Source organism: Procambarus clarkii, chromosome 60, assembly GCF_040958095.1.
Source record: "Procambarus clarkii isolate CNS0578487 chromosome 60, FALCON_Pclarkii_2.0, whole genome shotgun sequence".
NCBI classification, from domain to species: Eukaryota; Metazoa; Arthropoda; class Malacostraca; order Decapoda; family Cambaridae; genus Procambarus; species Procambarus clarkii.
This window is the reverse complement of record NC_091209.1, coordinates 11675843-11690950: the sequence shown is the minus strand read 5'-3', so window position 1 is coordinate 11690950 and position 15108 is coordinate 11675843. Positions and strand designations below refer to the sequence as shown.

General features: G+C 39.5%; 1 protein-coding gene across 1 annotated transcript; it reads right to left on the bottom strand.

Annotated features, from left to right (window-relative positions):
• Window positions 1-3914: 3914 nt before the first annotated feature.
• LOC123766874 (tigger transposable element-derived protein 4) lies at window positions 3915-15108 on the bottom strand. Its single transcript, XM_069307501.1, has 2 exons — window positions 14746-15108; window positions 3915-13173 (listed from the first exon to the last, which is right to left on the bottom strand). Exon 2 carries the CDS (start codon window positions 13120-13122, stop codon window positions 10807-10809), a length of 2316 nt encoding a protein of 771 aa, XP_069163602.1. The 5' UTR covers window positions 13123-13173; window positions 14746-15108; the 3' UTR covers window positions 3915-10806.

Here is a 15108-nt window from a genome sequence, read left to right as displayed (position 1 = left end):
ATATATATATATATATATATGTCGTACCTAATAGCCAGAACGCACTTCTCAGCCTACTATTCAAGGCCCGATTTGCCTAATAAGCCAAGTTTTCATGAATTAATGTTTTTTCGTCTACCTAACCTACCTAACCTAACCAAACCTAGCTTTTTTTGGCTACCTAACCTAACCTTACCTATAAATATAGGTTAGGTTAGGTTAGGTAGGGTTGGTTAGGTTCGGTCATATATCTACGTTAATTTTAACTCCAATAAAAAAAAATTGACCTCATACATAGAGAAAAGGGTTGCTTTATCATTTCATAAGAAAAAAATTATAGTAAATATATTAATTCAGGAAAACTTGGCTTATTAGGCAAATCAGGCCTTGAATAGTAGGCTGAAAAGTGAGTTCTGGCTACTAGGTACGACATATATATATATATATATATATATATATATGTCGTACCTAGTAGCCAGAACGCACTTCTCAGCCTACTATGCATGGCCAGATTTGCCTAATAAGCCAAGTTTTCCTGAATTAATATATTTTCTCTATTTTTTCCTTTTTAAATGATAAAGCTATCCATTTCATTATGTATGAGGTCAATTTTTTGTTATTGGAGTTAAAATTAACGTAGATATATGACCGAACCTAACCAACCCTACCTAACCTAACCTAACCTATCTTTATAGGTTAGGTTCGGTTAGGTAGCCGAAAAACTTAGGTTAGGTTAGGTTAGGTAGGTTAGGTAGTCGAAAAACAACTAATTCATGAAAACTTGGCTTATTAGGCAAATTGGGCCTTGCATAGTAGGCTGAGAAGTGAGTTCTGGCTACTAGGTACGACATATATATATATATATATATATATATATATATATATATATATATATATATATATATGTCGTACCTAGTAGCCAGAACGTACTTCTCAGCCTACTATGCAAGGCCTGATTTGCCTAATAAGCCAAGTTTTCATGAATTAATATATTTTCTCAAATTTTTTTCTTATGAAATGATAAAGCTACCCATTTCATTATGTATGAGGTCAATTTTTTTTTATTGGAGTTAAAATTAACGTTGATATATGACCGAACCTAACCAACCCTACCTAACCTAACCTAACTTATCTTTATAGGTTAGGTAGCCAAAAAAGTTAGGTTAGGTTAGGTTAGGTAGGTTAGGTAGTCGAAAAACAATTAAAACATGAAAACTTGGCTTATTAGGCAAATCGGGCCTTGCATAGTAGGCTGAGAAGTGCGTTCTGGCTACTAGGTACGACATATATATATATATATATATATATATATATATATATAATATGTGTGTGTATGTTTGGGTGGATATAAAAAGCTGTCTTGTATGGGTCAATAGGCATTCTACAGCTTCTTTAACTCTTTATGTTAATGTACTGCCGTTCTCCGTCAGATTATGGAACCCTCCCGTTCATAATGTATGTTTAGCGGTGCTAGAATTTGGATGGCTGTGTCAACAGTTACATTCACCAAACCGACTATTGAAATCGAATACCTGACCCAGCTGCATTCTGTCGCCAAGATGGTCAGCCCGAAACGCAGTCTCGTACTTTTATCGGGGCTGGCATGGCAATGAACATTTCCTTTGAATAAAAATTCAGATGTATGATCATGTACACTTTTAATCCGATTAAACTGTCTTATGTTTAAAATCCTGTACAACTAGTACAGGGGCACCTCATTTTACGAATTTAATCCGTTCCTGGAAACAGTTCGTAACCCGAAAATTTGTAAACCAAAGCGAATTTCCTCATAAGAAATAATGGGAAATGAATTAATCCGTTCCTGACTCCCCCAAAAATTCCTTTCAAAGTAAATTTTATACCTAATTCACCCAAATCATCACTACAAAAGTATGTACAAGTTATTACTTACCTTTACTGATGACTCCTGTTGGCATATGTTAGATGGTGAGGAGGGGGAGGAGGAGGAGAGGTGTTACTGTTTGGAAGGGGAGTCCCCTTCCATTATAACATCAGGCAGTGATGACTTCTCTGGGGTACACACTGGCACGTTTTGCCTGCATACCACTAGGACCTACTTCTGGCTCACTGCATGATTTTCTCATTGTTTATCTTGAAAATTATTTTTCCCTTCTTTGTAACACTTGTCTGTAGTGAGACATCACAGTGTCATTAATAAGATCAATGCAACGGCCTGTTAAAGCTTTATCTGGGTGATTCTTTTCAGCAAAACTTAGCAGTTCTTCCCATACTGCACACATTTTCTTAATGAGGAAGGGACATCCTCTACTGCCTCCTCCTCCTCCTCCTCCCCTGAAAATTTGTTATACTGCCTAGCTAATTCCACAACACATGTACCATTTTCATGTTTACGAATGATCTCTTGTTTTTCCTCTATGGTCATTTTCACATGTGTTTTCTTGCCTTGAACCTTACTACTGGTTTTATTGGGACCTATGGCGAGATACATAAAAACAACTTTTAAGTTCAAATAGCCAAAAATCCGAAAAAAAAACCCAGTAAATCCTTGCGAAGAATTCGGGCAGGAGGCACTGGTAAACTGAGGCGCGATTGCTGTGCCACCACGTGCTAGGTCGGCCATACGCATATCAACAAACTCGTATCCCGAGGTAAAGTTCGTAACCCCAATTCAAATTTTCCGAAGAAATCGGGTTCGTAACTCAAGGTACCACTATATATGTAACTATATCCATTGTACTCGAATGGTTAATACTAATTTAATTTTTTGTTCTGAATAAACAACTGAATTGCATCTGTCTCTGAGTAGATAGAGCCAGTCCCTGTCTTCCTAAGTGGCCATAAAGTCTGGTTGGTCAATAGAAGAGATGGTACTGCCATTCCCTTCACCACCACCACTCCCCTCATCACCACCACATTTTCCTTCGCCACCACCACTCCCCTCATCACCACCACATTTTCCTTCACCACCACCACTCCCCTCACCACAACCACTCCCCTCATCACCACCACATTTTCCTTCACCACCACCACTCCCCTCACCACAACCACTCTCCTCATCACCACCACATTTTCCTTCACCACCACCACTTCCCTCACCACCACCACTTTCCTCACAACCATCAGTCCCATCACCACCACTTCCTACACAAAATAAAACACAAAATATAAACACAAAATGAAACTTGAAACTATGGATATAAACTGGAGTTTACAGTCAGAAGATAAATAATGATGAGTAAATAGTTTAAAAAACCGACAACCTGTTAGCCAACAGGTTGTCGATTTATGAAACAAATTACTAGATAACATAATACACATGGGATCGATGGTTTGTATCAAACAAAGGTTAGACATACGTACTATATATATGATTGAGTTTGGGTGGGTATAAATAGAAGCTGCCTCATATGGGCCATTCGGTTTTCTGCAGTGTCGTTAATTCTTATGTTCTTACTCTCTGTGCAAAATTTTTGCTTTTGGTAAGTCAGAATGTGATGAAGCTCAAGGCAGGGAAATGGGTGTTGGTGTGGATGCTGCCATCTGATGGTGGTTGCGGGTAGCCAGATGGACATGTGGTGGTCCTTGTAGAGTTGGACAAATGTTGTTTATGAGAACCTTCCCATGACCACTTTGGATTGTACTGAGCTTGACTCCAGTGCCTCTTTAGCAGCAGCATGAGGTATACCTGGAGAGGGTTTCGGGAGTTCTTCTACTCCCAGAGCCCAGCCAGAGGCCAGGTGGCAGTGATACTTGATAAAATTAATATCACAGTGGTACAGTGTCACCATACCCAGACTGGCATGATCACCTTGGGACCAAGATAGATCTTGTCTTAGGGAGCTTCTAAGTGTGTTGTTCAGTTACAAGCTTTTTATATTCACTCAAAGCCAAATGTGAAAATAATGTGAAAATCCTACCATCACTGACCACATATCAGAAGGACAATAAGGAACTTTTTGATAATGATACTTTTTATTATCTCAAATACTTAAGTCATCATAAGATGGGAATAATGAGCAATATCAAGACCTCTGACTGATGAGGCCAATTTGTTATTAAGTGAATTGTATTTATTAAAGATTCTTAAATTCAAATACAGACAAAAAGTGTAAAATACTTATTTGCTTTTCCTAAAAAAAAAAAAAAAATTACTGTACAATATATTTCTTATAATTAATTTAAAAAATGTGTGTGTACACCACATCACCTGACTGTTAAAGGACATTAATATTGGAAGCATACACTATACGTTACCAACAAATTTAAAATGTAATGTTATTTAACCATAATTGTACACCCATCACCATAACCCAATACAGTACAGTATATATAAAAAAGTTCACTTATTTGTCTTATTTTCTTAAGACCTATTAAAGTACAGTATATACTGTGTGTATATATATACATACATACATACATACAAACACATACACACAGTACGTCAGAGGTTTGCAAAATCATATTTTTTTAGCTTCAGCACCAGAGGTGGAGCATATTACTTTATATATCCAAAAAGTGATACTGAACTAAGTTAAATATCACCCATATAACCAAATTGTAAAAATATGAGGTAAGTCACTCAACTTCTACACTCCCATGCCAAATGAAATGGAGCAAGTATTCTCTTTAGGAGATCTTCAAGCAGTCTGTATAGAGGAACTGAGCAAATAAAAATGATGTTATCACTTTACATTCATTATCAATACAGTATTGGCAGACTTATACAATATGCATAATGTATCACAAACCATTTGGATTCATAAAAATAAGTACATTTCCTTATGAGCCACTATTATCCAACTGATTTCAACCAGTTCAAAACACAAACCCCTTCATTACTCATAAAAATTATTACACTAAAATTGTAGAAAATAAAAACGGCTTAGAGTGTAGATGAAAATCTCCTTTCTGAACATCACTTAATTGCTTCCTTAAGCAATATCCTGTTCTTCCTAAGGGCAAGACCAGACACAGCCAGGTTAGATGGATATTTATTTCTAAGAGCAGCGGGGATCTTGCAAATATCCTGTTAGGCCATAATGGGAAAATGGAGATTCAGGTTCATTCATCTACACTCAAAACCCCATACAAGCTCTTTTCAGCCTCTAAGAGAGTGTCAAGTATCACTCTGCTAACTAAGTCCATCCTCTCAAGCCTTCCCAACATCAATAAACTGACGTACTAAATTGCCTGAATCTAATCTAACCAAGGACCCACGAATAAAAAATGGGACCACATTAATTTTGCAAGCCACTGTGATTTTAGTAAACGTTATTGGCCTTAGGGGATTTATACATCAAATTGCCATGTACTATTTGAAAGGACGAGTTGCAACTGCTAGCTGGTTCATCCGCCTGCTACACTGACCTCCACCAGATGTCACCATCTACACAACAGAATAACAAGGAGCTGCCCACCTTTCAGTTGGCTGACTAGAACCTCAAGAATACTGGGAAGTCAGAACAAAATGAGAGTGGGAGCATCTGAATGTCTTTTTCAGAAAAGTGTTTTTCAACTACAATATACTCAAAACTTTATTTCTGAGCTTGACTTCTCAGTTGCTCCCTTAATCACTGTGCTGCAAAATGCGCCTTGAGGCTCTCGACGGGTGTGCGCAACACACCTCGGAGATCTTATAGGTACAGTATAGCGTAATATTCAAAACTGGCGCACGGTGACGCAGATACGAAATGGATGCATGAGGGCTCCAGTGATCATCTGCCATTTTGAAAAAAAAATCCCAGCATGCCCCCAGGGCCGTGGGAAGCCTCAGTTTTAAGGAAGCAACCATATCTGAGGCATCATCTACAAGCTCCAGGTCCATGGTCAGCCGCTGTCGGGACCAAAACGACTCTCTAAGAAGGAAATACGTGACAATGTTCGATGATGGAGCGATGGGACTATAATCCAGAAAAAGACCTGACACAGAGGTCTGACATGAGTGAGGGGAAGGATGGGGTGGAGGAGGTCACGAGTTTGAACAGTACACGCGCCTCACCCGGCCTGCCTCGCCGCCCTGGGTCAACACCGTTAGAGTCACCATCACCATGTGTGTCCTCTGATGCCAGTTTATTCAGCGATAGTACATGTAATGAATCGTTCTCAGGCTTCAGTGACTTAGGGTTCAATACAAGCAGTGTTGACGAGTTGAATACGAGCAGCGATGATGTTACTAGGCAGACTTTTGCTGCCCCAGCAACATGCCAAGGCAAGTGACAGCACGTCACGCGGCCTGAAGACAAAGACGACAGTGTTTCCTCCATATCAGGTGTTCGTGGTAAGCCTACACTACGCAGAACACTCTCATCTCCTGTCATACCTATACGCAGCTCTAGCACGAGATGACGTCGCCGTGTTTTTGGTGCTCGTGGTGCTGTTGGCCGTGGTGTTGGTGCCAAAACCAAACCCACAGGAGTGTTTGTGTGGGGAGGATCGTGAGACTTTTGTCCCACAAATTACAACGTTTGATGGTACCAATGTTGGTGTGACACCATTATTTCCTTATATACGTGATGATATGGCTGAAATAGACTATTTTATGGTATATTTTGATCAAGAATTCATGGACCATCTTGTTACAGAGACTCATTGACTCCAGAATGCTCACAGCCTCATTTTTTTTTTTTTTTTTGGAGATATATACAAGAGTTGTTACATTCTTGTACAGCCACTAGTAGGCGTAGCATTTCGGGCAAGTCCCTGGAATACAATCCCCGCCGCGAAGAATCATTTTTACAACCAAGTACACATTTTACTGTTGAGTTAAACAGAGGCTACAGTTAAGGATTTGCGCCCAGTAAATCCTCCCCGGCCAGGATACGAACCCATGACAAAGTGCTCGCGGAACGCCAGGCGAGTGTCTAACCACTACACCACGGAGACTGGTAAACTCATTGACTCCGGAATTTTACCTGCCTCCTGCATGACACGATGGAAAGACACGTCAAATGGGGAAATGTGTTTTTAGCTTTGAGCATCATGATGAAGCATTCTAAAAAACACGTCATCCAGGATTATTGGAGCAAAGGCAGTCTTGTTCCATCCCCGTGTTCCACAGGTACATGTCACATAGGTTCCTGCTGCTTCTCAGGTGCCTGCACTTTGAGAACAGTGATAATGAGTACAGACAGGACAGACTTTGGAAGGTGTGGAAGATTTTCATTGACATGAGAGGAAAGATTTGTGACTATTTTGTACCAAGACATTATGTGGTGATTGATGAATCGCTAGTGCTCTTTAAGGGAAAACTGTCATTCAAGCAGTACATCCCATCAAAGTGGCACCAGTTTGGACTCAAGTTTTTCATCCTATATGACTGCAAAACTGGTATTTTCATGGACATGATACTGTATTCAGGTACAGACGTCAACATACCAGGTCAAGATCCACACGGGTTAGTGTACAGTGTGTAAATATGTTATAAATATACATATATGCACATGAAATATTGCAAATATGATCAATGTTTCTGGACACATTTGTGATACATATAACAGGAATCTACGGGAATCTACTCCACGGGCGACCACCAAACTGTGATATCACACACCATTTTTTGGACCCCACTGCAGCCAAAGTAAGAACAATTTTGATTTTATTTCCACATATATGTGATCAGGGAATGGTATTTGACAATATAAGAAGGGCAAAAAAAACTTGCCAAAAAATTTATTTCCTGCGTACCAGGGGTGTGCCATATTTAGAGCCAGAGCAGTACAGTGGTTAATCACTGCACTGCGCAATGTGCATGTAGGCGCTCGATGGTTGGTGCGCAACGTACCTCAGGGATCTTATAGGTATAGAGTATGATTCAAAACTAGGCTACATGGGGTTCACATCAGCTTCCTCAGAGCTCTTGTAAACAGACATCATTTACAAAAAAATTGTGGGCAACATTCCAGGGTGTGAGAGCCTCAGTACTGAGCGAGCAATCAAGGCTGGCACATGCAGCATGAGCTCACAGCACTGCTGTTCAGCTTGTGACCAAAGCAACGCCTAATAATATCAAAATATATATGTAACTGGTATTATTTAGCCAAGATAGTATTACAGAAGAGCTTGAGTGTGATAATGACTATGTACAAAGTTCAAATATCAGTGAATCATTGCTGTTCAAGATGTTCACAGCACTAGCCACAGCATTATTTCATCCATCAAGGAATCTTCAAACGACTTCTTATGTTCCTTTACAAAATAAACTTGTGGTCAATTATTCATTTACAGGATTTAGTGACCAGGATTGTGGTGATAATTAGTGTTGTGCATGGGCCAACCTAGCGCGTGGTGGCACGGCGATCGCACCTCAGTTTACCAGTGCCTCGCGCCCAGTGACTATCCCGCCTGAATTTTTCATAAGGATTTACAGGTTTTGTCAGATATTTGGCCATTTGAGCATTAAAGTTGTTATTATATATCTCGCAATGGGTCCCAAGAAAGCCAGTGGTAAGGTTCAAGGCAAGAAATGGCATGTGAGGATGACAATAGAGGAAAAACAAGAGATCATTCGGAAGCATGAAAATGGTACTTGTGTTGTTGAACTAGCTAGGCAGTACAACAAATCTTCAGGGAAGGAAGAGGAGGCAGTAGAGAATGTCCCTTCCTCATTAATTAAGAAAATGTGTGCAGTATGGGAATGACTGCAAAGTTTTGCTGAAAAGAATCACCCAGATAAAGCTGTAGTAGGCCATTGCATTGATCTTTTTAATGACAATGTGATGCCTCACTACAGACAAGTGTTGCAAAGAAGGGAAAAACAATCTTCAATGGAACGTTTTCTTGTGAGAAAAGTGAGAAAGTCAAGCAGTGAGCCACAACCAGGACCTAGTGGTATGCAGGCAAAATGTGCCAGAGAGTGCACTCCAGAAAAATCTTCACTGCCTGATGTTATATTAAAATGGAAGGGGACTCCCCTTCCAAACAGTAACACCTCTCCCCCCCCCCCTCTTACCATCTTCCATATGCCAATAGGAGTCATCAGCAAGGGCAAGTAATAACTTGAACATACTTTTGTAGTGTAGATTTGGATGAATTAGGTATAAAATTTAGTTTGAAGCGAGGTTTTTGGGTAGTCAAGAACGGATTAATTAATTTTCCATTGCAGGCGATGAGTCACAATAACGTGGCTGAAGTATGTTGACCAGACCACACACTAGAAAGTAAAGGGACGAAGACATTTCGATCCGTCCTGGACCATTCTCAAGTCGATTGTAAACCGACTTGAGAATGGTCCAGGACGGACCGAAACGTTGTCGTCCCTTCACTTTCTAATGTGTGGTCTGGTCAACATCATTTCCCATTATTTCTTATGGGGAAATTAGCTTCGGTTTATGAGTTTTCGGGTTACGCGCTATCTCCAAGAACGGATTAAACTCTTAAACCAAGGTACCCCTGTACTGTATATGCAAAACAATTGTCATTCTCCCACAGAGAATAAGAGATTTCCTGCTAGAAGGAAAATGCAACAAAAACAGAATTTAAACACAGTAAGTTCCAGGTCTAATGCATCATTCTTGTCCCTTAACCAGAGCAACACATAATCCTACCTAGTCTGACCAGGACTGAAAAAACCTGTGAACCACTAAAAAGTTAGTACCCTTCACAACCTCAACAAACCTAATAGAATGCAGACATCACACTCAAAATTCCCCAAATCAAAAGGTATGTGCCAACAGACTTGGTCACCAAAACATTAAAATGATCAAACAGAAACCAGGTTGCTTCCTAGGTCAATGTCTCAGACTGAATGATAACAAAATTCACTTAAATGAATAATAATAATGTCTCTTGTCTAGTGAAGTTAGTGTATGCAGGAAGAAAGAACCATCTCACAGTTAGCAGAGTGATACCCAAGATACTCACTGAGACTGAATAAAGCTTCGAAGGGTTTTGAGTGTAAATGAATGAACCTTCTGGAGGTTATCCTGGGCAGGATAGTGTAATGCTGAGTGTTTCTCCTTCCCCACTATGGCCTGGCAGGCACATTCACAAAAATTTCTGTTGCTCTGGTGAGTAAATGTCGACCTAACCTGGTTGTGTCTGGTCTCATCCTTGGGAAGAACAGGATATTGCCTGAGGGGAACTGATGTGGTCTAACCTAGAAAGCCTTCTGATCATGTAGATAATATTAAACTGGAAATGGAATATCATAAGTAAAGATGTATTCAAGGAAACTTTGGCACAGTTCAATGGGAAAATAAGAGGCAGCTTACAATTTCATCAAGACACTACAGAACAGTTGAGAGCAGTGATGTAACATCACACCACGTAAGATGAGCTGATCATGTATAGTCTAGCTGAGTATGAGCACGGCGTGTTGAGATTCGTGCTATATATTTCTATAAGATGCAGGCACAGTCATAAGGCAGGATGACTAATGACCAGCTCCACTGAATGAAAAAACATGAAAATGATAGGGGGGTTGTAAAACTTGCAATTACCGTAGTTAATAGCCTATTTACTGTACTTGTTAACTCAGGAGGGATTTGATTTCCATGAAATGAAGGTAGCAAGGTTAATGGAATTGGATGATATTGGGGTAGAATAATTGCCTATGACAAGTACACTGCTGGATGATTATGTTATAGAAAGTGAAAAGCCTAGTGGGCTTTTATTTCTATGTAATGTACATGGGCAAAACCCTAGATTGAAAGTGACTGAATAGATATCAATACACAAAATTAGAATGGATCAAACAGGATTAAATGTGACATACTTTTCTGAGTATATTTCTATATTTAAAAAATGATATATTATAAATGTCAAATATTGACTTGGACTGTATGACCAAGGCAAGAGAAGTGGACGGGTTAATGAAAGATGCATGAAATACAACTGAATGAATGGAGACTAATGAGGGTTAGGTGTTGTAGGTTGAACTCCAACCCCCTTTCCACCTACCTGACCTTTATATATTAAATACTCCAAGTGAGCTAGAACTCGGAACATCGCTTGAGCACCTTCCCGATACTGGATGTGTCGTCGCAGTGTTGCAAAAGCAGATTCTACATCACTTAAGGAAGGACCACTTTCTTCTTCCTCTTCCTTTTTATCATCACTGTTATCCTCGTCATCATCTTCATCATCATACCGCAAGTCATCATCTTTATCAGCTCCAGTGACAATTGCCAGAATATCATCATCATTATTAAGGTTACATATTTGCACATCATCATCAAAATGGATAAAATCATCAAAGGTCATATCAGGAATATGAAGACCTAATGTTCTTAAACGATGTAATAGTGTCAAGTTTTCAGCTCCCATAACTGTGTCTGGAGGTGGAGGTGGTGCTCCCCATGCTCCATATTTGCTAACACCTGCCCGTGTAAAACTAGCACTGATGATAGTGTCTGTAACACTATGCCATGCAGTTGCAAGCTGATGTAAACAAGTGAGCAAGCTCAACTTTGTATTGGGCCGCCGGGCACGTTTGTTATGTGTGGGGTCATTTCGCTGCAACTGGTTTATCAATGTTTCCAGTATGCCACTTCGATAGGTTTGCTTAAAGGTTGTTATAACACCATATCGCAATGGACCAAGAAATCCTTGAGGAGCAGTGACTAAACGAACAGAACGTAACCCTCCAGGGGGTTTGGAGTGTATAGGTAAGGATGATGCAATTACTACTACACGTCGCCCTTGTTGTACAAACCAAGAATCTACATCTTGAAGCCAAGCACCAAAACTATCACTTGTCATCCAAGCTTTCTGATTAGCTACATATTGCACCGGGAGACTCTTTACATGACGAAAGCTGGATGGCTTTGGATGTTTACCCACCACAAGTAATGGAAACTTTTCTGCTCCGGTCATATTACCACATAACAAAATTGTTAGTCGCAATCTACTGCGAACACCTCCTGAACATCTTTCACCACAGAGAGAAGGTGCAGTAGTTGGTAAAGTGCGATAAAGAATTCCTATTTCTTCAACAGCAAATATGTCACCAGGATCATATTCCAGTAACAACTGTTGTAATACAGATGTTTGCCACTCACCAGGTTTAAGTTCTGGAGTACTGTTATCCTCTTCTTCTCTCTTTCTCCTTGCTGGTGCTCTACCAAATACAATGTTTTTCCTTTTCTTGAAACGATCTAGCCATCCATGGGTAGCTTTGAAATCTGTGTGACCAAGTTTGCTGGCAAAAGCAAGGGCCTTCGTGCATAGGATGGGGCCAGAGACAGGAACACCAGTTGCAATAGCTTGTCTGTACCAAGAGTAGAGAGCTGCTTCAATGTCCTCACGTTTGGGCCCTTTCAACCGCTTACTGTCAGGGTGAAACATTCCTTTCTTCCAACACTGTAAATAACAACTGGATTTTTTCATTATTGACTTGATTGTTGAACGGTTAACCATATATTCTTCTGCCATGTCAGACTGTTTTTCACCACTGTTGATTCTTTTGATTATTTCAATTTTGACCTCAAGAGATAGTCCATTTCTCCTTCGATTTACATTATTGGAATGTTCTGCACTATGGTCTTGCCAGGCTTCAGGAGAAGGCAAATTCACACCACACAAAACACATGGAAATATAAAGCCACCTCCAGCATCTGCAATAGGTGAAGGCAATTCTAACACATTCAAGTCCTTTTCATCATCTCGTTCAAGGTGATCCCCATCAACAGACCCATCTTTATTTCGATCACTATTCTTTCTTTTCTTTCCTGACACTGAACTTGATTTCTTCTTTCCCTTTATTATGTTTTCTGTAACAGCTGCAGGTGTTGGTAAAACAGGTTGCGGTACAGGTTCAAGAGGCGGAGGAGGCTGGTATTGTGGCTCAGGATGTGTAGTAATTGCAACAATAGGGGGATTATTGTACTGCATCTCAACCATAGAAACAAACTGCCCTCTTCCATAATGTGGAGTGCGGTCTGTGACAAACTGTATGGTAGGGACAGCATGTGCTGGTGGTGCAGGCTGGTGGTGGGCTATGGGTGGTGGTCTTGGCACTTGATCGTATGTGGGTCTGGGATGTGTGTCATGACGGGTGTATTGACATTGATAGTGATCAGGAGGAAACTGAGGGGGCAGAACAGGGGCACTGACAGAGAGGGGAGGTTGGTGAGTAGCTGCTAGAGATTCAGAGTAGCCCATAGTGGCTGCAGCAGCAGCTAGTCGTTCCAATTCTGTACATGTAGTGCGATGGAGATCCTCCATGTTGCCTGATTAGTTATTGTGTAGCATTTATGGCACTCTGTTGCATCAAACCTGCAAAAGGTAACTTTTATGTGTGATGGTACAAAAATATGGACATCATAGTTATAGCTACAGTATACTGTACAACTCATCCTTCTGTTTAGATAGTACTTTTTGTAACTACTGCATGTGGACCATCGTACATATATTGACATAATGGACAATTAGAAGAATTTTGTACTATTCACTTTATATAGTTCAGAAAAAATAATGTTAAAAACCAAACTTAAATATTCCTAGGCATAGTATAGTGTGTTTTAGGCCTAGGATGGTTAAGTTAGGTTAGATCAGTTTTATTAGTAATACAGGTATAAATACAAAACCTTTTCCAGTTCGTCCAAATTCGACAGTGCAGTATCAAATTATACTTTCTAAGTGTCCATTATGTCAATATATGTACAATGGTCCACATCATTTCTAAACATACTATCTAAACATGAGGATGGGCTGAAGCATGTGGAAATTTGTAAAAGTACTGTACTGTATAGTGTAACACATCAGAGGCTTAATACAGTTAGAAAATGAAAAGTGGTGGAAAGACCAGCTAAATGTATATGGAATGGGCAAGAAAAGAAAAACAAATGTAGAAATTGCATAGGTATAAGCCTAAGAATGCCACAGAAGGTGCATGAAAGAAATGCTGTATAATTTAGTTTAGGAAGCTGCCACTGGAGAATATGTTAGACAAGATGTTTAAGGTAGAGGATGTGTAGATAAGGTTTTTATGTAAACGTGACTAGGAAAATACTGTAGTGTAACCTTGACAGAACAAAACGTATGGGACAAGTCTGTTTTGGACCATTGTGGATTCTGTTTTACCAAGGTTTTCATTTTTTACTGTTTTGCCATTTTTTTTAACACAAATGATGCAACACATATTTCTGCATACAGTATTTACAAAACTAATCTATCTCTATAATTAGAATGTCTGTTTGTCCAAAGTAAGACAGATGCTTAGGGTTAGCTTCATCCAACTTTCCAAGATGACACATGGGGATATGGGAGTGTCATAGGCCAATCAGGGTCAGCCGCAGTGTCATCCTTTAAAAAAATTATTGGCATCTATAGCAACCCCATGTGATTTTGGTGAAATTTGAAATCTCAGATTTGTTTTCTGTAGTGTTCTTAGCAGTTTTTCAGTGGTTTGTAATATTAAATTTTCTGAGAGAGAGAGAGAGAAAAAAGAGAGAGAGAGAAAGAGAGAGAAAGAGAGAGAAAGAGAGAGAGAGAGAGAGAGAGAGAGAGAGAGAGAGAGAGAGAGAGAGAGAGAGAGAGAGAGAGAGTGAGAGTGAGAGTGTGTGTGGCATACAACTTGCATGCCCAACAGGTGGTGAAGAGATGACTGATATACTCTTCAAAATATTATAGTTTGCACTTTAATTATAAAATAAATAAATATTTGTTGTCTCCATTGCTCTTATTGTTAGTTGAAGTTGCACATCTGAATGATGGAATATGAATTATTCATACAGTACTGTACTGTATTTTCAAATTAAGTTTAAATACAGTATTAGTATAAATTAAAAAAAAATAAAAATAAAAATAGAATAAATTTGTGTGTGTAGTACAATAAATATACTCTACCTTCATTTACTCAGCTCCCAATAGAGTAGATATAGAGTGTATATCGTCAAGGGGTATTTGGATGCTGTCAACTTGTTGGGGATCTCAGGTCAGCAGTATCATACCATGAAAGGATTTGTGCTCCCGGTCGCCATTTTCACAGCTGAAGAAAATTAAAGACAGATGTAGATACAGTACAATAATATATATTGATTTGCTATATCAATATTGCTATAGCACTAAATAAGTGACTATAATAATACTGTAATTAGTTTTGTTAGGGGACAGGAAGCCTGTGTGCATACATAGTGTACTTTAGGCTTCTATCAATATCCCCCTAAGGTCGAACTACTTACCCCAGGATGCAACCCCACAACAGTTGCC